Source organism: Zalophus californianus, chromosome 8, assembly GCF_009762305.2.
Source record: "Zalophus californianus isolate mZalCal1 chromosome 8, mZalCal1.pri.v2, whole genome shotgun sequence".
NCBI lineage: Eukaryota > Metazoa > Chordata > Mammalia > Carnivora > Otariidae > Zalophus > Zalophus californianus.
This window is the reverse complement of record NC_045602.1, coordinates 79,687,800-79,713,840: the sequence shown is the minus strand read 5'-3', so window position 1 is coordinate 79,713,840 and position 26,041 is coordinate 79,687,800. Positions and strand designations below refer to the sequence as shown.

At 37.8% G+C, this 26,041-nt stretch overlaps 1 protein-coding gene across 2 annotated transcripts in view; it reads left to right on the top strand.

Annotated features, from left to right (window-relative positions):
• The window catches only part of AFF3 (AF4/FMR2 family member 3), a 561,794-nt gene that overhangs the window by 134,360 nt on the left and 401,393 nt on the right, over positions 1-26,041 (top strand). Inside the window, exons 7-8 of one of the 2 annotated variants that reach the window (XM_027622824.2) lie at positions 143-455; positions 609-994. In XM_027622824.2, the coding sequence (XP_027478625.1) occupies positions 143-455; positions 609-994 (699 nt within the window). Of the gene's footprint in view, positions 1-142; positions 995-26,041 lie in introns of both variants that reach the window. The other variant, XM_027622823.2, reaches the window with a different exon arrangement.

Genomic DNA, 26,041 nt, shown 5'->3' with positions numbered 1-26,041 from the left:
TGACAATTCTGATTTCATCTCCCAGCTCTCATTCTGAATGTGACAACCCTGACTCTGTGAGCCAGCAAGGCACCTCTCCATTGTCTCCTGTGTTTCTCTTCTCTCTAATGACAGGGTGCTTGTTGTGTTTTTCTTTCTCCAGACGAACAAAGGGGATGAGCTCTCCAACCGGATCCAGAATACTTTAGGCAATTACGATGAAATGAAAGACTTTTTAACTGATAGGTCTAATCAGAGTCATCTCGTTGGCGTTCCCAAACCTGGGGTTCCTCAGGCTCCTGTGAACAAGATCGATGAACATTTTGTTGCAGATTCAAGAGCCCAGACCCAGCCCTCGTCTGTCTGTAGCACTGCTTCTTCCACACCAGCCACTGTCCCCGCACAGCAGAGTAAGAGGGGCACCATGGGCTGGCAGAAGCCTGGGCACCCGCCATCGGATGGCCAACAGAGAGCAAGTAAGCACGGACACAGGTTGCTTGATTTGAACAGATCTGCTAACCCAAAGAACCATAATAAAAAACCTAACCAGTCTGTGTCGAGCCCCTCATCCTCATCTTCCTCTTCTTCTTCCTCTTCTTCTTCTTCTTCTTCTTCTTCTTCCAACTCAGCACAACAAGGCTCTCTCAGGACCTTGCTTGGAGATGGTGTTGGCAGACAGCAGCCACGAGCCAAACAAGTGTGCAATGTAGAGGTGGGTCTTCAGACCCAGGAAAGGCCACCTGCTATGGCAGCCAAGCACAGCGGCAGCGGACACTGTGTTCAGAACTTTCCTCCATCCCTGGCTTCAAAACCCAGCCTGGTCCAGCAGAAACCAACTGCATACGTGCGGCCGATGGACGGCCAAGATCAGGCTCCTGATGAGTCTCCAAAGCTTAAGTCGTCCACAGAAACCAGTGTGCACTGCACATCATACAGGGGAGTCCCGACCACCAAGCCAGAGTCCGCCAGAGCCAAGGCCAAGCTTTCCAAGTTCAGCATCCCCAAACAAGGAGAGGTGAGTCCTTTCTCAATGCCACCTACATACATCTGAGTTGATCTCAGTGATGACTTGACAGTTAATAAATTCAATGCCCATGTTTCTTTATTTTCAGTGTGTGAACAACTTTGTGTGGTAGGATTTGTAGCAATCGCTAAAGGAGGATATACACGTAAATAATAATTTCTTAAAATCTCAAATTGATTATCATCATTTTTTTTTTAAGTTCCAACATATGCAGTTATGTGTCTATGTTCATTCGGGAAGGAATGTTTCCTTCAATATAGTTCAAGGGATTTTTTTTTTATGAATGAGTCAGTGTCGACATGGATAGTATATATTAGAAATAAAAGCATTGTAAGGGCCATATATAAAGAGGTTAATTTTTATGTAAAAGAGTTCAGAAGTTCAACATTTTTGCCAGTTTTGAAATGTTCCAAAACATAAAGGAAATTTTATAATGATTTTTAAAGTAATTATTAAATGACTGAATATTGAATATGGTGAATATTCAAATGTATCAGATGTCCCATCCATATTATAATACTTAAAATCCAGGTTAATTGATGTTAATCAAGTAAGGACTCTCCTTGTCCTGTGAAAATGATCTTAAGGTTATGAAGAGAGTGAAATCTTTTAGTTCAGATTCTTCTGGTTTGCATCTTGAATTTAATCTGAAGTATTTATTTATTGCATTACAAAATGTGTAGACTAGATGTGTGGAATATGAGAACTCAAAAATGCAAATCACATAATCACGGAGGTAGCAAAGAGTCTAGTCTACTTGAACAGTAAATCTGGGTAGAAAATGAAGTCTTGTTTTAGAGAAACACATTTCATCCTATATTCCAAATTGATGACACTTGTCAAGAACACACAAAAAAGTATGCATGCACATTTTTTTGTTTTGCTGTGATGTGATATACTAACTAACATAAAATGTGAATTCTAGAGCACTGGACTTAGGAACTATTCAGTTTCTTTTTTCTTTTTGACATATTTGGTTTTAAAGATGGAGTAACACTGTGGCTAGCATATTCTTTGTATCTTAATTTGATTTAATGACCAAATAAAACACAAAATGATTTGATGTTTCTTGTTGGGAGTCTGACACGGCTGAACTTAATCATTTCTGAGCTGAGCTCTCACCTCAAAAAGCACCGTGCACCAATTGGGAGATCAACATAGTGCCCTTAGAGAAGATATATTTTTTTAATTCCGAGATGTTTACACAGGTTCTAATGAGGAAATTAAGTGACATGTACAACGGTAACTCCTTTTGATTTTTTGTTTATGATGGATCCCATAAAGTATTCTTAGGAATTAATAGAAGCAGTATATAACTTCTATAAGCATTTATGTTTTGTAAAGTTTGTAGGAAACACATATGAATATCACCTTATAAAACTGAATTTATCAAGCCCTTTGATTTGTGTTATCATCATCAAATGACCTGGCAAATAAAACATGGCTTATCCTTGAACAGAGGTGACTGTAACCGCCAGGAATCCGTTATAATTTTAATCCCAATTGATTCCTTGTTAAAATGATTTTTATGTGCCAGAGAAACTTCAAATTTATTAGGTAGTAATTTATTTATTTACTTCATAACCCAATGAGTTGATAAAGCCCTGGTTAAAAGCCCATTTTTGATAGCCAGTACAGCCTTATGCAGATAACTGTACAGTTTTCATTAGGCTTTTGGGTATGTCATTAATAACGTGGACACTTTCAGGACGCCCTTCCAAGACCCCAGATTGGGAATGACACATTGTATTATGGTTCGGTAATCATAGAAAGAGAGAAATGCCTGAGATAGAAAGTCATACCAAGAAAAATTAGAGCTTTTACACAGGAAGTGTTTCATTTCCCCCATGTAATGACATTGAGCCTGTTCGCTTGCTCCCTTCCTAACATTTTATAGTGAGTACTTTAAAGAGGCCAATCATGCATTGATAGAAAAGAGGTAAGAAGTGTTGTTCACAGAACAAAGTTTTAATTGGTGATTCGGTTTTTTTTGTTTGTTTTTGTTTTTGTGGGGGATTTTTGTTTTGTTTTTTGTTTTTTGTTTTTGTTTTTGTAGGGGAGATAATATGGTCCTTATTTTAGCAAAAAACTGTGTATTATGGAAAATATGGTAATTGAATTGTGCAGCACTTGTGTGTTGCACTCCAGTCTATTATAATAAGAAAATGACTCTTTCCCAATTAGCAGCAGGGTAGTATCTATAAGTTACATTTCCTATCCTTCAGACTCAAAAAGAGTTTTTTTTGTTTGCTTGTTTGTTTTACAGTACTCCCAAGAGATTCAAAAATACCTTTTGCAGGTATATCACTCAGTGTTTATAGGGCATCCCTATAAAATGCACAATCGTAGCATAGAAACTGAAGAATTTTATCAGCTAATCAGATTTTGCTTTTTGAGGAAACATTTGCTTTTATTTTTTGGAGAGAATAAAACAAACATGACAAATAATTAAGAAATATTAATGCCAATTTTTTTTTACACAGATAATACCTAGATGAAAATGTCCTCTTGATAGTACTAACATTAATTTCCAATAAGGTAGGGAATGCATTTTTAAGGGAAATTTACAGAGGCTGTGACCGAAAGGGAACTTTTTCATGACTTGACTATAGTTTCCCAGGACGTTAGCTATAGAGCAAGACTTATGCCAGTGTGAAGGATTTGGGGGCTAAAAGGAAGTGTTAGGTAAAAATGACGTAAAGACAAGGGAGATGCAAATATAGCTGAATAGCATTGTGTAGGTACAGTCCTCATAAGAAATCAAATCAATGACTAGGTATAATGCAATAGGAGAAATTAAAAAAAAAATTGAGATATGATCTCTGCCTGCAAGAAATTTACATGAATATATTAAACTCCAGCACTTAGCTTTTAATTTGCAATTTCTCTCACATACAGTCCAAACTAAATTTAAAATTGGCCTTCTAGTTCTAGAAAATTTCCTCACCTTCATAATCCTTATAGTAGAAGAATCTTGTGTTGTTTTAAAAAATTGACAATTTGTGAATTTCTTTTGCCTGATTTTATACTTCTTAAATTCTTCATTCTTTTTCTTACAACATCTGCACTCTATCTGCTGCCATGGTGAATTATTTGTTATAATTCTTTAGTCTTCAATAATAGGTAATTAGTGTGGAAAAATTCAGTGCAATTTGATGTGGAAGTTAAAGACCTCAAGGGATTTCTTTAACTGATACACCTGTCTCTTGGCTGGTTTTCCCCAGCTCAGTTTTGTGTTTAATGAAAAACATATTTTTGTTGTTATAGCTGACTTTTTTATTCTTGATGCCATCCCTCATTAAGTGAGCCTTCCCTGGAGTGTCACTTGGAAGGGTGACTAGTGTTAGGTGAGAGAAGATACAGGGACATAAGAAATGACTGCAGATGCATTCTAGAACATTCTAGGGTAGGGCACACTAAATCTTATTTCCAGTTGAAGGAAATTATTTTTTGTTTCACATACACACACAAAATAAATGTTTTGCCCTTAACATGTAATTCAAGATCCAGACACTGGGGTCTATTAACCTAGTGGGGCAGATACAAGTTTTGTGGGACCTAAAATGTATACTGTCTTCGGGGTTTTCTTCAGGAAAAAAGGAGTAGAAAATTACCTTATACTTGAAATTTTTGCAAAAACAAGTATTAACTCATTGGTAGAGCCCCTCCTGGGGCCTTGGAGGAATCTTTGCTTAAGAGGCCCTGGAGCTTATGCGTCATTAGCTTCCTGCTGTATCTATCTTTGGCTCATGGAATAATAAGAAATTGTTATTAAAATGATAATTTTAGATTTGAAAAGAGTGCTTTATATTGGTCTGAAACTTGGTAGAATTTAAAAATACATATGTATATGCTAGGTGATATAGGAAGGCGGAAATGGGACAATCCTATAAAACAGGCCTAATATGCAGTGCTGTTGAGATAAAATATGGGAATATGGGCCTCACGGGCCATGAAGTTAGTTTGTTTGGAAGTTTCAGCTTCAGTGGCACTCCAAAACATACACATTTTAGTTTGTGTTTGTTATTAATTTAATGAGTAGCAATGATTTAAGGCCGCCCTTGCAGAAGGGCTCTGATGGCTGAGAATAGAACAGATCTGAAAAGCCAGGGAAAGAAGGAAGGAAAGCAGGGCCTGCTGCTCTTAGCTGAGTCAGTGATAAGGAAAGAGACACCTGAATTTGAATATCAATTAATAGACCGTATGTATATGAGGAGTTTTCATAGTGGTTGATACACAGTGGTTCATCCACAAGAACAGAGAAACCGTTTTTGGTTGATCAGAATTTCATTTGTTAAAGTAAGTAAATAGTTTAAGGTGTATTGATTAATCAGCATATTCATGACAGGCATTTTAAAATCACCATTTATACCATGAATAAGAGCAGAAAGATAAAGCACCATGATTCCACAAAATAGCTTCCTAGAAAAGCAATTAGCTGATTTTTTTTCTAAGTTCACAGAAGATAAATGATGTAGGCTTCCTATTTCCTGTCACTCTTGGTTACCTTTGTATGAAAATGGATTTCTTCCAAATTAAAGTCGGCACCAGCCTGTCGGACGGGAAAGGCATCTGCAGAGCAATGTGTACATTACATATTCATGCCAGTCTAAATTTCTTAATTACATTTGAGATGTATAATGTTTTCAAATGGAAGTATGCTATCTGATTGCTCATTGATGAAATGAGGGTGTGTGGCCAGGCTGGCGACTCAGTTTCTCTGTCTGTTGTGGTTTCACCCTCCTCACCATCATCACCTCCAACCTCCTTCACCCACTGCAGACCGAGGCCACGTCCTGTGGGACAGCAGGGCTTAGCAACAGCACAGATGGTTACGCTCTGTGCTTCCTCCTCTCCCTGTCACACACGCTGTGCGTTCTTTTAGTGAGGATGCGGGCAGCTTGCACCCCTTAGACTTAGAAGAGTGAAGAACCACAACTTTGATCTCAGATACTGGATGAAAGCACTTGTTTTCCATCTTATAGATGGGTCACTCTGAAGGTCATAATGAAGGCTGGCAAGTGGAAATGTTTCCATATTTTTTGGCACTTTCATGTTCAGCTAGTGCAGCCCTAAAGGTAAAGCACTTAGCCACTTAAAAATATCTTCTGTTTCTGTAACCCTTTATTAAAATGTGTCTTGTGTTAAGGTGCTGGTGTCCTTTTCCATCCCCTTTCCTCTCTGAGCTCCTTTAAGTTCATACTATAAAACCACATTTTCTAGCCATGAGGTAGGAAACTACTTCCAGGGATGGAGGTGTTGAGAGCGAGACCCGGAGGGAGGCCATTAGAAAGCCCCACTTTACATTCCCTGTATTTTCTCAGTTCTCATAAAGTTTCCTCTCCCGGAAAGCATCTGGACAGATTATGGGGCTGTTTGCCCTTAAACTGCAACCTTATGTGTGTTGACTTCAAACCTGGGGCTAATCAAGAGCCTAAGCCCTCTGTGTTTGGAGTCCCTTGAAGAGGTGGTTATGTGATCCAAGAACCTCTCCCACATTGGAAAAAGCATCACTGGACAGTCCAGTGACAAAAGCCTCTTGTTTTGTATTTCATCTGTTCTTGGTTGGAAATCCTATGCACCCTCTCAGATACACAGGGATACACAGTGGAATCATGATGGCTCTGCCAGGTGTAGGTTTAAATCCTGGTTCTGCCACTCATTAACCATGTGGCGGGGAGCAAGTAGTTTAACTTCTCTGGGCCTCAGTTTTCGTATGTGTGGAGAAAATGATAATATCTACATGGCAGAGTTACCGCAAAGAAGAGTAGATCGATGAGTTGAAGAATGTCATTTGCTTAGCACAGTGACAATATAGTAAGCATTCAGTAAATATTGACTATGTTACTCTTACTAGAAATACCTCTGAAACGACAAAAGCAAACAAGATATGGAAGTGAGGATATTATTGGAAGTGGTTGTGTGCGTGCATGTGAACTAGAGAGAGAGAGAGAGGCAGAGAGAGGAGGTGGGAAGAAAAAAAAATGAAATTCTGAAAGTTCTTTTGTGTTTATTTGTTGGAAATAATGGAAATCTTGAAGACTGAGATTATCCTGGATTAATATAGCAAAGCCTGAGTGACGTGATTCTCTCTTCTTTAATGCTTAGCCCCCTCCTGAGATTTTATTGCCAAGCCTGGGATCAAATTCTCTCTCTCTTTCTGTGTATTTGGCTTTCCTGAGCTATTATTACCTGTAGTAGAACATATCACACTTGAGCTTTATTTCCAGTTAAATGAAATATAAAGTCAACAAGATATGGGCTGAGGAAAAGTGTTAAAATTTTCAGGTAGTAAGTATTGAGAATGACTCATTGAAACAGATCTCTTTGAAGCCACACAGTATTAAATGGTGTTTAATTGGGCCGAGCTGGAGAATCACTTACCCACATGATTAACCAGCGTTAGCAATGCCTTTATAGTAGAGGAGAGTGCAGTTTCCCTGCTGCTAGTCACACATTCCATTCTGTAGCTGCACGCGTGACAAGCAGCCTGTGGCTACCCCTGGACGGAGCAGTTTCCTATTTTGGCCAAAGGTCAGGCTTTAGGATCAACAGACATTTTCAGAAGTGATACTGCCTGGGACCCATCTCTGCAGTAATTGGCCTGATTTTAGAACAGAATGAGGAGTATGGTTTCTGGAGCTAGATTGTCTGACTTGGACTCTCAAGTCCGTTGGCTCGCCAGATGACCCTGTGTCTCAGTGGCTTTATCTGTGACATGGAATCATGATTGTACCTTTATTAGTGTGCTGGGGCTGCCGTGACGAAGTACCACAAATTGGTTGGCTTAGCACAACAGAAATTGTCTCACAGTTCTGGAGGCCAGAGCCCTGAAATTAAGGTGTTGGTAGGGTTGGTTTCTTCTGAGGGCTGTGACGGAGAATCTGTTCTAGTGCTCCTTCCCTGGCTGGAAGATGGCTGCCTTCTCCCTGCATCTTTACGTTGTTTTCCCTCTACACGTGTGTCTGTCTAAATTCCCCCTTTTTTTGTAAGGATATCAGTCATATTAGGGCCCACCATAATGACCTCATTGTTAACTTGATTACCTCCGTAAAGACCCTATCTCTATCTAAAATTTAAAATTGTGAGGGACACAATTCAGTATAACAGTACCTGATAGCAATTGATAGCATTTTTTATGACTACTTAATAAGTTAATAGTTGTATAGTGCTTAGAATAGTGTGCCTGGCACATAGTAGGCACTTAAAAATCCACAATAATAATAACTTAAGATTATTAGTATGATTATTGATAGTAGCTCTGTTTACTTCACATTTACCTTCTGATGTGCTCAGCCCTGGACGATTTGAGAGCTCAGAATCTGGAAACTGAGGTGAGGTGATGAATTTCACTAGAATGTGAATGTCGTAAAAGCAAGGATTTTGTTCTGTTCTTTTACTGCTTTGTTTACTAAAGCTTCCCTAACTGTGCCTGGCACATAGTTTGTGCTCAATAGGTATTTGTTGAATTAGTTAATTAATTTAAGGCTATGGGTGAAGGAAGTCACTCCCCTCCAACAACTGACCTCCTCTCCTTGGGGCGTCAGTAATTCCTGCCAAACCTTTTATGGGAAGAGAAAAGCCAAACACTTCCAACGTATAATTTATAGCTGCTGTTACAAAGAGAAATGGGAACCATATTTACTGATGTATGTAAACACAGCCCATGTAAAATAAACCATGGAACTATATGCTGGCCTCAGAAACAAAAGCCAAAGCAGGCCGGAGCTCTGCCAGGGATGTTATGTGCTCTGCCTCTTTTGCCTTCTTCTCTTTGTTTGATTGGTGTGAGTAGGAGCCCTGGCCTGGGGGCAGTATACGGTGCTCTGTGTATGTGCGGCAGGCAGATGCTTCTGTTCTCTGACCACTATGATGTGAGCTGTAGCAAAAGAATGTGGGAAATGAGGAGGGTGGTGAGGGGCACAGGGGACAGTGCGGGGGAGACCACAGTTTCAAACTTTCTGCCATGTGAATTAAGTTTTAATGGATTTAAAATAGCCTGGCATAGTTGGAGCTCATAGAGGTACTCCTTAATGACAATGGGTACTGATTCCCAGAATGGCTCTTTTTCTCTACATGTCGTTTTGTGCTTCATGGATCTTGTTTCTGTCATGATTCCTATTTCACTTATTCATGGTAATGCATTATTTCATAACTTATGCAAACATAATCCACATATTTATCCAGAGCTCTGTTTATTTGTTGTCTTGGAGACATATCCTTCAGAAATATTGCTGGTTACATAGCATTTGGGTCCACATAGCCAGTGGCATGCCTTTAATACACAGTAAATGTTGGACTCCTTATCTGTGTGACAGAAGACTAAACAGTAGAAAATAGAAAAATGTGTGCATTCAGTTTTGGATCTACATAAGCCCTGGGAACAAATACGGATCAGCCGCTCTCTTTCCCCTCCCCCCCAATTCTTGGATGTCTTGAAAACCTCACAGAGAGCATGGGTGATGGAAGGTCTCCTCCAGACCTCCTGTGGGATATTTGACTCCTCTCTGTGACATCTCTATTGAGGCTCCTTCCTGTCTGTGTTCAGCCCCCACAGGTAAGAGGGAACTTTCTACCTCCTGGGGTAGCCTTACCATCTTTGGACAGCTCTCACCCTTCCTAACATTGACCTACAAATCAACCTTCTAGTCACTTGCACTTCTTAGCTGCTGGTGTGCCCACTGGGATTTCACATTGCTGGCTCTTTCATTTGTGTTTGTGCTTTGTTATTAATTCCCATGGGTTTGGTCCTCTGGGCAGTCCCTCCTTCAGGGTCACCCCACCCTTTTCCCATGGCATCATAGTGATTTAAACACGAGTTCTCAGAGGAGCCTTCCTTGCCTCAGCATAGCCTATCTCGATTACTCTGTTACCATTTTGATTTTTACCCTTTTATGATTTGTGGTAAGTATTACGGAAAAGAGTAAAAGTGGCTGGGTTCACACCTGTAAAGGAGTGAAGGGTTTAGAGGATAGGGAGTAGGTTACACTATTAAAAAGGGTAGTTAAGGGGCACCTGGGTGGCTCAGTCGTTAAGCGTCTGCCTTCGGCTCAGGTCATGATCCCGGTGTCCTGGGATTGAGCTCCACGTCGGTCTCCCTGCTCAGTGGAGAGCCTGGGCTTCTCCCTCTGCCCCTCACCCTGCATGTGCATGCTCTCTCTCTCTCAAATAAGTAAATAAATAAATAAAGTCTTTTAAAAAAAGGGTAAAGTCATCCTCATTAAGAAAGTGAGATTTGAGCAAGAAGAAGGTGAGGCAAGGTTAGCAGGAAGGTATCTGGAGAAAGGAGTTAGTGGGAGTGGAGTGGATAGCCCAGGCAAAGGCCCAGGTGGGAACACACCTCCTTACCCTGTAATACCAACAGCACAGTGTGCTGGCGCAGAATGCACGAGAAGGAGGGAGGCAGGAGAGGAGCCCACATCATGTAAGGCCTTTAGGCCACAGCAAGGATCGCGGTGTTACTGTGGGTGAGAATGGGGAGTCCTGAGGAGTTCTGAGCACAGTGTCATGGTCTGACTTAGGTATTACAAGGATCAGTCTGGCTGTCAATGTTGAGAATAAACCATAATGGAATACAGGTGGAAGCAGGAGATCACTTGGCAGATTATTTCCCTAATCTGGGGCAGAGATGATAGCAGTTATAGGAGTTAGGTGGTAGCAAAGGTAATGAGAAGGTTGGATCTGGATATATTTTGGAGGAGAGTCAGGTAAGAATTGACTGGTTGGGTGACAGATGGAGAGGAATTGAGGACAAATTTTTGACTTGAGTAACTGTAAGGTAGAAGCTGCTTTCAGCTGAGATGGGAAAAATGATATATGAAGCAGGTCTTTGAAGAGAAGAGCAGGAATTTGAGCTTATTGAGTTTGGGGTGTCTATTAGACATCCAAGTGGACATGATAAGTACACACACACGTTGGAGCCACAAGCGTGGAATTTAGTAGAGAAGGAAATATATATCTGGGCTGGAAGATACAGATTTGGAAGTGGTCAGCATACATGTGATAATGCCTTGAGGCTGGATGTGGTCACTCAAGGAGTGAGTGTGGCTATAGAAGAGGGCTGAGCCCTTATGCATTCCTACATCAAGGGATTAGTGAGAAGAGAAGGTGTCAGCAAAGGAGACAGAGAAGAAGGGATCAGTAGGTTGGAAGAAATCAGTGCAGTATCTAGGAGACATGAGGAGAGAGGATATCAAGAAGGGAAGGGAATTAGCAGTGTTAATTCTGCCGATGATGGATTTAGTAACGTGGAAATCATCAGTTACTTCAAAGAGTGTTTTGGGGGCCAAAGTCTGAGTTTAAGAGAAAATCAAGAGAAGGAATTAAAGATGTTACATATAAACAACTTTTTCTAGAAGTTTTGCTGCAAAGGGCAGCAAAGATTTTGAGAGTAATATATCTTCATTATAAAAATTTGGGTAACATTAAGAACATAAAGGAGAAAAAAAAACACATGTAATCCTACAGTCTGGAAATGGTCACAATTAACATTTTGATTTAGATTCTTCTGTTTTTTTCTGTACTTAGACCTTCTTTATTGAATCTGGATGAAGCTATCATATATGGTTATTTTCCCAGTTATTCTCCTTGCATGCCATAACCACTTTGCCATGTCACTGAACAGTCTTCGGCAAAATTCAGTATATGGTCTTTTCATCTCATTTAGTTGAGAATTTCAATGGTTTTATCCTATGCAGATACCATAATTTATTACATAATCCTTTTGTCAGGCATTTAAGCTGTTTTCAATTTCTTTTCACTATTGTAAATTATTCTTTTTTTTAAAGATTTTATTTATTTATTTGAGAGAGAGAGAGAGAAACAGCACGAGAGGGGAGAGGGTCAGAGGGAGAAGCAGGCTCCCCACTGAGCCGGGAGCCCGATGTGGGACTCGATCCCAGGACTCTGGGATCATGACCTGAGCTGAAGGCAGTCGCTTAACCAACTGAGCCACCCAGGCGCCCACTATTGTATATTATTCTGCAATGAATAGCTATATAAGTAAATTTGTGTAGATATCATATTTTCCAAGGAGGAATTCTTAGACATCTAATTTATAATTCCAAAATGAACAAAGGTTATCATTTATAATCTATTGTGATTCTCTTTTCATGTTCTTTACCCATTTTTCTGTTGAAGTGTTTGTATTCTTTCTTACTGAGTTATGAGTTTTTAAAATTTAGAAAATGAACCTTTTCTAAATGTAAGCAGTTCTCCCAGTTTCTTGATTAACCTTTGTTTATAATGCAGAAGTTAAATTTTGTATCTTTCTTCCTTTTGATCTCTTCCTTTGTAATTATAGTTAAAAAGGCTATTTCCATAGGTATACTAAAGAGTTAAATCTAATGTGTAAAACCATAAAGGAACTAGATGAAAAGTTAGCCATCTGGAATTTATTTTAATATAAGGTAAGTCTTTACTTACTTATTTTTCCCCACAGTCATATTCCAGCATAAGTGATGACTCAGTCCGTCTTTTCTTTATAATTCAGTATGAAAAAAAATACTCCATCTTTATGGAATTGTGAGGTAGCTGTGGGTAGGATCCTACAATGTAATTTCTTAGAGACTGGAAATCTTAAATCAAAATGCTCCAGCCTTTCTTCAAGACCCTGGCATAAGTCATGCCACTGCCACAGTCTACTCCAATCATCAAAGAGTTTCCTTTCTTCTAAATTCCTATAGGGTCCATGTGTGTTATATTACCATATATTATTATATGCTGTTTTGTGTGCCTGTCTGGTGTCACAAATATATTGGAAGCACCTCGAGCACAGGCTCTGCTTCTCATCTGTGTTTGTGCCATCACCTCGAAGAGGGTTCTATTAAGTCTAATACTTAATTATCTTGTTCCAGAGGTCAGGACTTTGAGTTTTTTACACCTGAGAAATAGAGACAAATATATTGTAACTGGTTTGAATGATGTTAGGTAGATCAGTGACAGAAGTAAAGACTAGAATGAAATTCAAGCATAGCATATAATCTGACCCAGGCTTCATCCCTATCTACTTACCAGACCTCTTGCTCTTTCCTGTGCATGCCATTTTTCTTTCAAAAGTTCCTGGCTTTGCTTATGCCTGGAGTATTATTCTTTCCTAGTTTGCCTGCCAGATTCCTCCTTCTGGTCCGGTTCCTCTTATAAAAAATGATATTTGGAAATTAGAAAGTCACCAACCAGAATTGATTGTTGTTAATTTATTGGCATATTTGCTTTCCATCTTATTCTTGATAGTTTTCTGCTTACTTACTCATTGTTTTTGTTAACATGTTACATGCTCATTCAAATTATCTAAATAATGAAGAAAAATGAAATTTAAAAATCAACTCACATCCCACCATCCAGAAAAAAAATTGCACAAACAAGATGAATTTCATTCTAGACAACATTGTCTCTCTTTCTTCACCTCTCTCTTTTTATATTTTTTTAGTTTCACCAAATTTGAAGACTCTCTTGAGCTTCCATATATGTTCTTCAAATATGCCCATCCTGTTACTTCTTGAAAATGGTTTGCTCTGTCTGCTTGAATGCCTAAAGAATTATTTCTTTAAACTTCTGCAGCTTAATCAAAATATGTCTCAGTATTGAGCATTTCCTGAAACATGGATTGCTCTTTCAATCTTTCCAGATTAGTACATTCTTCCTGTTCAGGGAGTTTTTATGTATTAAGTGTTTACACACATTTGTTTGTACACACTTTTTTTCATTTACCTCTTGAAGGAATTACTCTTATGTTGAATCATCTTTGTCTTTCTTATCTATTAGTTCCATTCTAATTGCTTTGATCTGTATTTTTTTCACATGTATTCACTACTATTTTCCTAAGCCTTTCCTACATGTCAGTGATCAGTTTTTGGTACCTATTTTGTTTTTCACTATGTCGATTTTTTTTCGTTAGCTCTATCACAGGATTATACAATTTTGTTAACAAAAAATTGTGGCCCGGCCAATACTTAAGTCATTCTCTTCTAAGAATTTATACAATTTTACTTCTCATTTCTATTTTATTATTGTAAGATTAGTTTATTGTTCTAATTCAGGGTTTTATTTTTCATGAGAAAGTTAGAAATGAAGCTTTTCTTCACTTTTACTATAAAATTTTGGTTCTTCCCTTTCATAGACATTTTCTAGTACCAAAATTCTCAGAAAAAGAAGCATGAACATGGTGCTTCTTTATGAGATGGATTCCAAAAACAGCAACTTAAAAAGAAGACAAAAGCTTATTTTTCTTATATTATAAATCTAAGCTGGAATGGTGGTTCTGGTCTGTGACATCCTATCATGGACTCAGGCTCCTTTTATTCTATAGCTCTACCACTTCTAAGAGTGCTACACTTGTCCACCTGATCCAGGATGGCTCAGGTTCCTTTTGAGCCCTCAGGAAGAGGAAAGGGAAGGGGGAGGGCATATCCTGTTCTTTAAAGTTTCAACCTGGAAGGAGCACAGACTACTTTCCCTCACATCCCATTGACCCCAAGTAGTCACTTGGCTGTCTTAGCTTCAAAGAAGCCTGAGAAATGCATCCAGACTTTATGGTGGGTCACCATGTGTCCAGATGATTTTTTTTATTATTATGGACAAAGGCATGAATAGATATTAGGGGAAAAAAGCAGCCTCTGCCCTGTAGTAGATATTAATTTATGTCAGTGGTTATTTAAGGGTTTGTCTCATGATTTTTGTGAGCCTTTCAAAAGAAGGAATCCTTTTCTCCATCCTCATTTCCCCAGTGCCTGAGTCCAACATATAATAGGTTGTTCAGTAGTTTTTTGTTAGACAGTTGTTTTTGAATTAAAATGACACAATCCATATAATTTTTTGAATTTCTGAATGAATGGGGTCTATAAACTCATAAAGTGTTTTTAGAATATTATAGAAATTTTTGACAAAGAGGACAGGGCTCCCTATTATATTATTCTAGTTTGATAATTGTCCCTGAAATCAATGATAGCTACAAAGTATATGAATTTGATTGAAGTATAAATATAACCAGTAATATAGGCTCTTCTTACTCAATATGAAAATGTCTTTGGATAATAAGTGGATTCCTATCTAAATTCATGAGTTCTCTTATGACATTTGGGTTAAGCCTGAAATGGATTAATCTTTTTCTGATAAAGTTTCATAAGCTGTGATTTCTCCGGTGACCATGTTTAATTAGATATTAAATAAACTGCTTATCTTTATACCAACAGGTTTTATGACAGCATTTTTTTCCTGAGCTGTATTTCACAGATTAAGTAGCTAGCAGTAGTAAAAAAATAAATAAATAAATTTTTTTGGTAACCATAATATCCTTAGATTAGAAATTAAAACATGCCCACTTTTTAAATGAAAAATAAATATCCAAGCTTAGATTTAAAGAACAGAAATAGTAAGATAGTCTAAATATATACATCCAGTGAAAATAAATTCATTTTGTTTTTCTAAGTACTATTTTACCCCTAGGAATTGGCTATATTTTTTTTTAGAGTGGAAAAAATTCCATTTAATCTGCAAAGGCTGAAACATTTTTGTGATCAGGTTCTGAAGGTTTTAATTAAAAATTTGAATTTTCTTTCTTTCTTTTTTTTTTCAATGCTATACATTACAGTAAGATTCTCCAACTCCAGTATACCAGTGGCATTCTGAATCACCTGTTTTTCCCCCAAGTATTGGTGTGGAGAGGAGAGACTTGCAGTTCTTGTGGATGCTAATTTAATCTGCTGTTTTAGCAACTGGAACACCACAGAGATTGATCTGGAAACACCAGATGACCTTTTGTACAGATCAGAGCAGGAGAGTTTCTGAATTGCCTGCAGTACTGAGATCCAAAAGGAAAGGAAGATCAACAGTCGTCAGATTGCCTAAAGGCATAAAGTCTATAAAGGGTTTAATTTTTCTCAGTTCTATTCTATTTCCTAGAGCACAGCAAATTTTTAGAAGAGACTGTTTCACTCTCCAGAAGTTCTTTAGTTCCATCAAATTGGAAGTGAAATGATTTTTACTTTTCTTGTTAGCCCCTTCACCTTCCTAGGTGAACTTCAAGTGAAGAAGGCACAGGGATAGGTGAGTAGTGTAACCTCGCTGGGACAAAACCTGATGGCTGAACTGGTTGGTTGGGCTTCATCTGAATTCTTGGTTCAGATTTACTAGCATGTATCTCAGATTTGGTATCACTGGACCTTGGTGGTTAAAGATTAAAGAGCATCCAGGCTGTAGTTTTTTTTTTACCAAATGCTTTCTGGGTATTTTCATTTTAATGGTTTAAACTCAGGTTAACTGTAATAACATGTATCATGTTATTACTGGAACTTGATGTCCAGAATCATCTTTGACTCTCTTTCTTTATCCCTACCATCATATCTGGTTGATTACTCTTTTCACAAGTCTCTCATACTCTTCCAAATCCTAGTGCTACTTTCCTGTTTAACTGTTTCACTTTGTTACTAGTTTTTCTAGCTTTTGAATGTTTATCTTGTCAACATCTCTTTAACAAGCCCTGAGTCGCATTGCCTGGTTAATTAACCTGAAGATTCAGTTCCACCTCTTTATCACCATTAGCAAATGGTGGCCAGCTCCCTATTCCTTGTAGGATATAGAACATTTTGTGGACAAAAGTATGTTAAGGTAATTTAATTTCATAATGCCTTTAAAATCTTTAACTGTGAAGAAAAACACAAAAAAATTTACCATCTTAACCATTTTTTAAGTATACGGTTCAGGGTGAAGTATACGGAGTGTGAGTATATTCATGTTGTTGTGCAACAATGTTCTGTAATTCTTGATGGTTTTATTCTCCCCCCGCCCCCCCACACTGAAGAAAAATGTAAATTCTGTTAAATCTAACACAGATTTTAAAGGATTCTATATTTGAGTGTTTAAGAACTTCATGCCAGTCAATTGAAATCATTATGTGCAATTAAGTGGTGGGTGCTGGAGTCTTCCTTGACTTCAGTTATGGCTGCACTCCTCACTCTTCCTTTCTCTGGTGACTCTCAAATGAGTAAGGATGTGCTTCACTCATGTTAGGCACTTAGTAACTTTTGTTGATTGGCTATGTGGGATGATAAGACCATTGTTAATATGGTCTTTTCTTGACCACCCTTCCAAGAATACAGGCTAATTCCACGATGTTCCTTCCAATGAAACACAATTCAACCACATCAAGAAAAAAATAGCTAATATTGTTAACGGTCTTATATCATAGCAATTAAGATTAAAAAGAGAACTTGTGAAAGTTGCGAAATGCTTTTCTAATATCTGTTAATGATCTTATTCAATTGAATTATTTGATTTCATTTGCATTTTTACATGCCTTAGAAACAAGTAAAATGAAAGAGAACGTTGGATTTTGAACTAATTTTTTAAATAGTGGGCTAGTTGCAAACAGGACCAACTAGCTGCAAGACTTTGGTCAATTCTCTGAATTGCTCTGGACTTCAGGTGTATTTAATTAGACTCTGTTCCAAACATATTTTGATTCCTTTACATGATGTACCAGTGACCAAAGTAATAACATAAAACAGTGTCAGGCTCAGCACTATATTCTGTTTCTGGATAATGTAAAACAGAACCTTTTACATTACAATAAAACCTTAAGATTACACTAAATTACAATTAAAAAAACCCTTAAGATTATAGTATAAAAAATGTCACATATCAATTAATTTTGTATTTTACACATTGAAATGTTGGTATTCTGGATTCCTTACTCTTTTTGCCCTATGCATTTTCCCCAGAGTTGGGAGGGGGATGCTTTATCCATTCCAATGACTTCATATACCATCTGTATGATTACAATATGTAACTCTGGTCCTGGCCTTACTTTAAGCTGAAAGCCATAATTCTAACGGCTTTTTCTTTTTTCTTTTAAAATTTTTTTTAATTTGAGTATAGTTGACCCACAATGTTGCCTTATTTTCAGGTATTATACAACATAATAGTGATTCAACTTCTCTATACGTTATGCTGTGCTCATTGTCTAACTGCTTTCTCAGTATGCCCCTATAGATGTTTTTGCAGGCACCCCATACTTCAAATGACCAGCACTGATCATACTGCCTTTCTGCAGAGCAGACTTCTTTGAAATTCTATGTCTTGGCTAAAGGAGCGCCTTCCAGTGGGTCTCTAGGCTAGAACCTTTGAAGTCATTCTCATTTGCTATGTTTCCATCATTCCACCTTTATTCTATCATGAATTACTTTTAATCTGAGATAGCCTCTTGTCTGGAGTCCCTCATCCCTGTGTTTTGTCACCTCTTGGTGTTTTGCCATTAATCTCTTTCAAATTTAGTGCAACATCCACATCATTACCAGACATAACTGCTAAAAAAATATTTTTCTAATGAAGAAGAAATGGAAAGGAACAAATAAATCTGATCATGTTACATTCTTGCTCCAACAGTTTCTTTGTTCCCCTACTTTCCTAGAGCAGCATTTAGTACCCCCCATGTATATTCTATAGAACATTAGTTTTGAGGGGTGTCAACAGTTATATGAAAATGGTGTTCAAGTTAAGATGGTTTTTACTGCCATATTTCTCAACCCTGTTATACCAAATGTGTATTATGACTCTCTGAAAGGACACTATAGGATGCAGCATTTTCTAAACTTACTTATTAAAAAAGCATTTTGTTTTTTTGGGGTTTTTTTTGCAAAGCACTCAGGGAATTAGTATTCTGAGAAACATATGCTAGAAAATACTCACCTAGAGATAAAAAATCTAATACTTAGACCTAGCATACAGCCTTCACGATCTTACATCAACTCACCCCTCTAGCTTTAACCTCATGACACTGAGCCAGGTATACTACTACGCTTTAGCTACCCTGAACTTGACGGCTGTGTTCCCACCCGCCAACTTCCCAACACACCATGCGCTTTCCTGCCTTCATGCTTTTACCATCGGTTTTTCCATTCCAGACATCTGCATCCACTCACCCCCATCAAGGCAACTGTCACTGAAACTCTCTATAGTCGCCTCTGTGAAGCCTCTGCTCCTTGTGGAATGACTAGCTTTCTGTGTTTCTTCACAGAACTCCTTGCCTCCATCCATCCATCCCTCCATCCCATTATGTTTTCACTAGGTTCACAGAGTTCTCGTTCACTACTCTGTGAGCTCCTAGTCAGGCTAGTGCCCTGTCTTACTTGTCGTTACATCCTTGGCATTGAGTACAGTGCTTAACATGCAGATGCTTCATAAATTAATGTCCAATTAAAGAAAAAAGCTTTAAAAAATCACATAGCCATTCCTTTTAACAAAGGATTCATAATGTTTTATAAGCAAGCATTATCCTAGCCTAAAGACTGAGAGAATAATATACTTTACATCTCACATACTGTCAGAATCTGGCTGGACATTCAATTCTTACAGAACAGAATACATTTTTAAAAGGCATGGGTAGTGCAGGAGTAAGCTCATGAATAAAAGCTTCATTTGGGGTGGCTGGTGATCAGTAGAGAAGTGTCCACACTCCAAGAGTGAATAGGAATTTGAAATCATAATTTCGTTAAGGATACAGATCTAGTTTCCTTAAATTAAGATTACAAAGGAGTTCTTTAAAACAAGTAAATGCTCATAGTTTGGCATAAGCAAAAGTTCAAGTAACATTGAGTACTCCATAAATAAAAATTTAATGAGCCTGCGTGGTCCTGGGTCGCAAGCTAGATCTCAGGATGACAGTCTGAGAGGGTGTGTGGATGAATCTAAAGGAACACTAACTGAGCGCGCCAACTCCAAGTCAGCCGTTTGCGGAAGCATTGCACGGGAAAGTGAAACCTGATGTTACCTCAGCTATTCGGCAGACACCAGCTTGTGGAGAGTTCCATTGTGCTACATACAAGTTCTCTAGGGCTCTCACTTAGAAAGGTGAACCCCAAATCGATTAACGCAAAAACTGTGGATAATGATTTCCATATCCCTTTCTTTTAGGTATGGTTTAACATTAATTATTGTGTAGGATCAAGCTATCAGAAGAGAATTCGGCCTTTGCAACAGTGTTGAACTAGATGAACAAACATGCAGAAGGGGTCAGAGAGACCCTCCTCTTAGGCTAAGAAAGTGTCTTTATGACTTTGACCCCTGGTTCATGCATTGATGGCCACTGTTTGAGAACTGCAGCTGTGAAGCCACTTTAAGTAAAGGGCATGTGATCATATTTGTAACTCAGCCACCATTTTGTTCAAAGCGCTAGCTCAGATGAAAGTGTAGAAAACACCACCCTCATCATCAACCACAACTTGTTTAGTAAGTTTACTTCTCCAGGTACTCTGAGGCGTTAATGCTTGTTTACAGATTAACTTGCATCTGTAAATTCTGAAATTTGCAATTCTGAATGAAAACACCACCACTATTTAATCTACCAGTTATACATTCCTGAACTATATGCATTAGATATTTTGGTGGGGGTAGTGTTTTAAGTCTAATTTTAAATATGCAGGCTCTTAGAAAATATGTCAACTTGAGTAGGCGTTATCTTGCATGTTCTACTTTGAATTAGTTTATTTACATCTGTGGATTCCTATAAGGGTTATTGTTCCTTGGGTAAAGCAGTGTAATAATATGTCATTTCAGAGATGCTCTTAGAACCACTTTTTACTGAAAATTGCATGTTTAGAACTGCTTGGTTGCTTTAAATTATAGCACTGGTAATGAAATACACAAAAATTTATTTAACATTCATACCTTTTGGGAGGATAATCAGTTTAATGTATTAGACAAGAGACTATCCTAGAACATTGTGCTATTAATTTAAGCTTAAACATTTGGCCAATTTAGTCGTTCAAAAAGTAAAACGTATGGCTTGATAAATATTGTTAAGAACGACGCTATTGTAACAGTGTCAGGAAGCTTGAGAACACTGCGTGGAGTGGGTCACGTGAAGAGGTTGGGACTAACATGGGTGAACAGTTACTTATTGTTGACATTGAACATCGTGAAGTTCAGTGCATGCCTTGCTTACCTCTTTTACTTTATTTCATTTTACTTTATTTTATCTTCTTGTGGAAGTACAATTTATATGTAGAAAAATGATACTGAGAATACAGCTTGAGGCATTTTTACAAATTGAACACATCTGGTGTAACTGGCACCCACATTAAGAAATGGCGCATTACTTTGTTCCCCAGAAGCCCTCTTGTGCCCCTTCCCAGTAACTACCCTACCTACCCAAGGGGGACCACTATCCTGACTTCGAACAGCAAAAGTACTTTTGCCTATTTTCGTACTTTAGTGGCTTCTTTTGTTCAGTACTTTGTACATGAGATTCGTCAGCATTGTGGGAACTGTAGTCTCCTTTCTCATTGTAGTGGAGTGGCATTCCATTAATTTGTCCTTACCTATCTGTTTTTATTATAATTTTATCATTTCATTACTTTTATTTCTCTGATTTAATGGCACACCAATTTACCTTTAAAGAGGTCAAATGCTATTCCTTTTACTGCATGTGCCATGCAATCTTTTAAAACATGGATAAATGAGGCCGCAATAAATTTAGCAAATTTTACGAGTAAAAGAAACTGGTAGTGCATTTTCATTATTTGAGAGAGGTCATGTCCATGGCAGTGCATTGCAATTTTGAATATGTAAAAAGAAAGTGAATCTGGTAGAATGCCAAAATAAATTTAGTTGCAAGATGATGACGGAAATATAGTTGTACTTAAGGTTTGGATGTTGCCTTATACTTTATCATTGACTAGATGATATTTTTAAGAGAATATCTTAAAGCAAAAAAGGTCAGCTTGGTTTGGTTACCCAGTACGAAATATCCAGTATGTAAATGCCTTACATCTGTGTATTTGTTTTGCTGCAGACATAACCAGCAAGAGTTTAGTGATGAAATCTGTTCTTAATTATGAGAGCAGCTGTTGGAGTGGTAGCCATTTTTTTTTTCCTCCTGATGTGAAGTTGCCTGATTTACTCATTTTTGCCTGCATTTTTCAGGGTTGCTAGTGCAGAAAAGGGCCCCTTTGTGAGAGGTTGCAATTTGTTTTCTGTATGAGAGCCAGTGCAAATGGACTAAATCTGCACAGCAGGGTGGTTTTATCTGTCCTCCTACTGCCTTGCAAGCTGTCCTACCTCTGCTAAGCACCAGAGACCTATAAAACCACCCAACAAATGAGGGGGCTGGTGAGTGTTCTGGCAAGAATCTCAGGCAGCAAGCAGTTCAAGTGAATTAACTAGGTCCTTCTGATGGGGTGGGGGGTGGCAGAGTTGGACGATACAGAACTGGAACAGATGGTATTAACGTACTATTTTGTTTTTAATTCTGTAGATTTATTAACATACCTCTTTCCATTTCTATTCAGTTACTTTTCCATCCATAGGGCTATAGCGTATTTATGATCATTTAGGTTACCAAAATAAAGCAAAAACACATTTAGATAATCTTTCAGATTATTTCATAAACAATCTTCATGCTAAACCCAGGCCTTCACAGAAGGGGCCTATTTAATTTCTGTAGATATTCATAGCATACTAAAATAAGGACTTTGGATGAAACTGAATATGGAAGCTGAGTGAGGAGAATCTTCCATTATTAAAATTTTCTGCTCAGGTCTGAATTTAAAAGCTTCATAGATTTCTTTCATACACAGAAATCGATGAACTGTTTAGTTGAAGTGATTGATACCTATGTATCAATCTTAGTTACATTGAACATTTGTTCACTCTCCACACTATTTCACCTCTTGTCACATCACCTTAGCACTTGAAGCCTGACATTTGAAATATTAGAGGCAATTTATGCTACATTGTAAAATTTAAAAATAAAAGACAAACAAAAATGCAAAAACAAAGCTTACTCTTGACAAACTGGGAGGAAAATGCTTTTACATTTTATTTTATGTAAAAGGGGAAAGAACGTTTCTCTCTCATGCTTGAAAACCAGTGTTTTTATAAGCTTTGTGACGTGGATTTCTTCTGAAACTAGTGAAATTAAAACTATTGTTGTTTAGATGAATTTTTCTGCTCTCCTGGCACTTTCTGGAGCCATGTAGTCCTATTGCAAAACCTTTGGAGTGCTCAGTACTCTAAACCTTTTGGAAAGTGCTTGCCTGGCAGCGTTATTTCCTTTCTTATTTTAATTAAACACAGACCAGTGCAGAACAATTACCTGAGTAAGTCAGTCCATTAATGCTGCCTTTATGCAAAGAATTCAGAGAAAGGTGAGTTTTTCTCACCTGAATTGTCCAGATAATTATGTTTTTGCCTTCTGGCGCTTCTGAAGTCAATGGATAAAAAGACACTGGTTCTGTTGCTCTTTCAGCCTCCCCCCCCCCCCCCCCCCCCCCCCCGCCCCATCAGATGGCAAACTCCAGACCTCAAGGTCAAGTCTCTGCCTTGTTAGCAGGGATTTTAAGTATTTGATGTTGTTTCAGGATATATTAATAACAGGAACAGTAATAGTATTAACAAAGACATTTAAGAATAATTCACAAGTGATCCACCAAAAAATGAGTTGTATCATCTTGGATTAAGGAAAAAACAAAGATAATCAAGATATATGGAAATCATCCTTTATATTAATTTTGAAAATTTCTAAACCATTTTGGAGAGTGGAGGAAATGGGTCAGATGAAGAGTAGGCCCCATTCAGTTCTGTTTCCTCTGCCATTGGGATAGATGGTGACTGTTGGCTTGATGAGACGGTCCTGTTCAAGGAAAACTGGATTAATCTCACACTTGTATGAGGCTCTTCTGATTAAGCAGAACTTAGATTTCATCTAACATATTTTAGATCTCTTATGGTTGGTTTCTAGTCAGCCATGGACACACGAGTAATTCTTAAAGGGGCTGAGGCTCTTGTCTTTATTAACGACTTACGGATTATCCCATGTATACCTGGTTTGTCCTTGCATGAATTATATGTACACATTGTGACAAAGATTATGCCCTGTCACTCAGGGAGACTACCTGTATGTGGCAATAACCTGAGTAACTGTCGGTGAGTGAACAGAGTTCCTAAAGCCTGGAATGTTCTGTTTCCTCCATTGTTAAAGCCTCCCCTTCTCTTTAATTAGGAAATATTTTTTGTGTCTTTTTGATTTCTTATATTATTTTTTATCTTAGCTTTCTACTTGATTGCTTGGTTTTCAGTTTCATTTTGAGTTAAATGCTCCATGTTTAATGTCTTATGCAAATTTCTAGTAAATTTAATATCCTGGGCCCGCAGTATGAGGGAAGTTGGAACATCAGACCTGGAGAGTCATAAGGAATATTGCCAGTAGTTAATATTGCCAGAATGAGACTCAGAAATTGTAGTAACTTAGTGAGTGTGGTTGCTCAGGCTGGACTGCATTTTTCTGTTATGTTTATGTTCCTCTGGTTAGGTCACTTTAGAGCTCCAAGCTGAATCCCAAAGGATGGTGGTTTGGTCCTAGATTGCCTTTGATCGCTTGTGTGTGGCTCGTATGGCTTGAGCAAGAGCATTGTAGGGCTAGTATCTTTGAGGCATTGCTGGGTCCTGACATTGTGAGCAGCAAAAAAGCAATGGAAATTACTGACATTTTTTTAGTCTTTTGATAGCTGTCAGTCAAAGGTTCTCTTTTTCAAAAAGTTTTAGTGATTTTATATTTTAGGTGGTTAACAGTCAGTGGACAAGTTCAGAACATTAAATACGTCTGATTATTATAAATGGTATAATTTTCAAGGACACTTTGAAGTTCAGATGAGAAATCACACAGATACAAGTTTCTATTCATTAGAGTTTTTAAAACATAATCTCAGATTTAAAGGCAAATGACAAACTGAGGAAAATTTACAGTATGTTACTATCTTGAAAACATAAAGGACTCTTAAATATTATTTAAAAAACCTCCACAAACCTTTACTCTAAAAGGAAAATGGGCAAAGGTCCTGAGTAGATAGCTCACAAAAAGAAGATATCCAGCTGTCAAAAAAAAAAAAATCATATGGAAAAATAAACATAAAGACACAAATGAAAATATCAAGAGTCTTAACATGTTGCTCATCTAATTGGCAAAAATTTAAAAGCTGTGGAGGATTGGGAGCAGACATTCTCGTACTATCCTTATAGAAGTCTACATTCTTAACTTTCTGAAATGCAATTTGGAGTGTGAGTGAAGAAATTTAAAATATTGTCTACAGGAATGTGTATCACAGTTTCATTTAACACATCAAGGAAGTGGAAAAGATCCCCCTGCCCTATGTGACATTAAAATATGATTTTGAAAAGAACTTAATGTCATGAGAAAGTTTTTATGATATGTTAACAGAAAAATAAATATATAAAACAGTATATAGAGAATGATCCCGATTTTATAAATAAACAGCCTATTACCGGAACTTACTTTGATTGGTGGCATTATAGATTATGAAAATGTTTCTACTTTTTCAATTTGTTCTTACAATGAGCATGAATTACTTTTATAATCAGAAACAACTCACGTAATTAAAAAATAACTCTGCGAGGGCGCCTGCATGGCTCAGTTGGTTAAACGACTGCCTTCGGCTCAGGTCATGATCCTGGGGTCCCAGGATCGAGTCCCACATCGGGCTCCCTGCTCAGCAGGGAGTCTGCTTCTCCCTCTGACCCTCCCCCCTCTCATGTGCTCTCTCTCTCTCATTCTCTCTCAAATAAATAAATAAAATCTTAAAAAAAAGCTAAAAAGAGCACGTGGGATTTAAAAAAAAATAACAAAAAAATAACTCTGCGACTTAAGGTTACCTTAGGTTGACTATAAAAATGTGTTATGCCAAAAAAATATTTTGTTTAAATAAAATACAGTGACTGAAAGACACATTTTTTTTTTTTACAGTATTGATCTAGATAAAAGAAAACTGATACACATAATAGTTGCCCAGGGAGTACTAAATAAGAAGAAAACACCTGGCCCTGTGCTTAAGGTCAGCACACCTGGCCTTAATGGAATCAGGACAAGAAAGGCAGTTGCCATAAATCAAATCCTTTCATAGAGTGTGTCCGTTATTCCTCTGAAATCTGAAAATTGCCACATATTGGGAAAGAGAAATCATTGCCTTTCTTCATGTCCTTCCAGTACAATTGTTCTGTGATGTGCCCTATCTCTAATTGCCGCCCATGCAC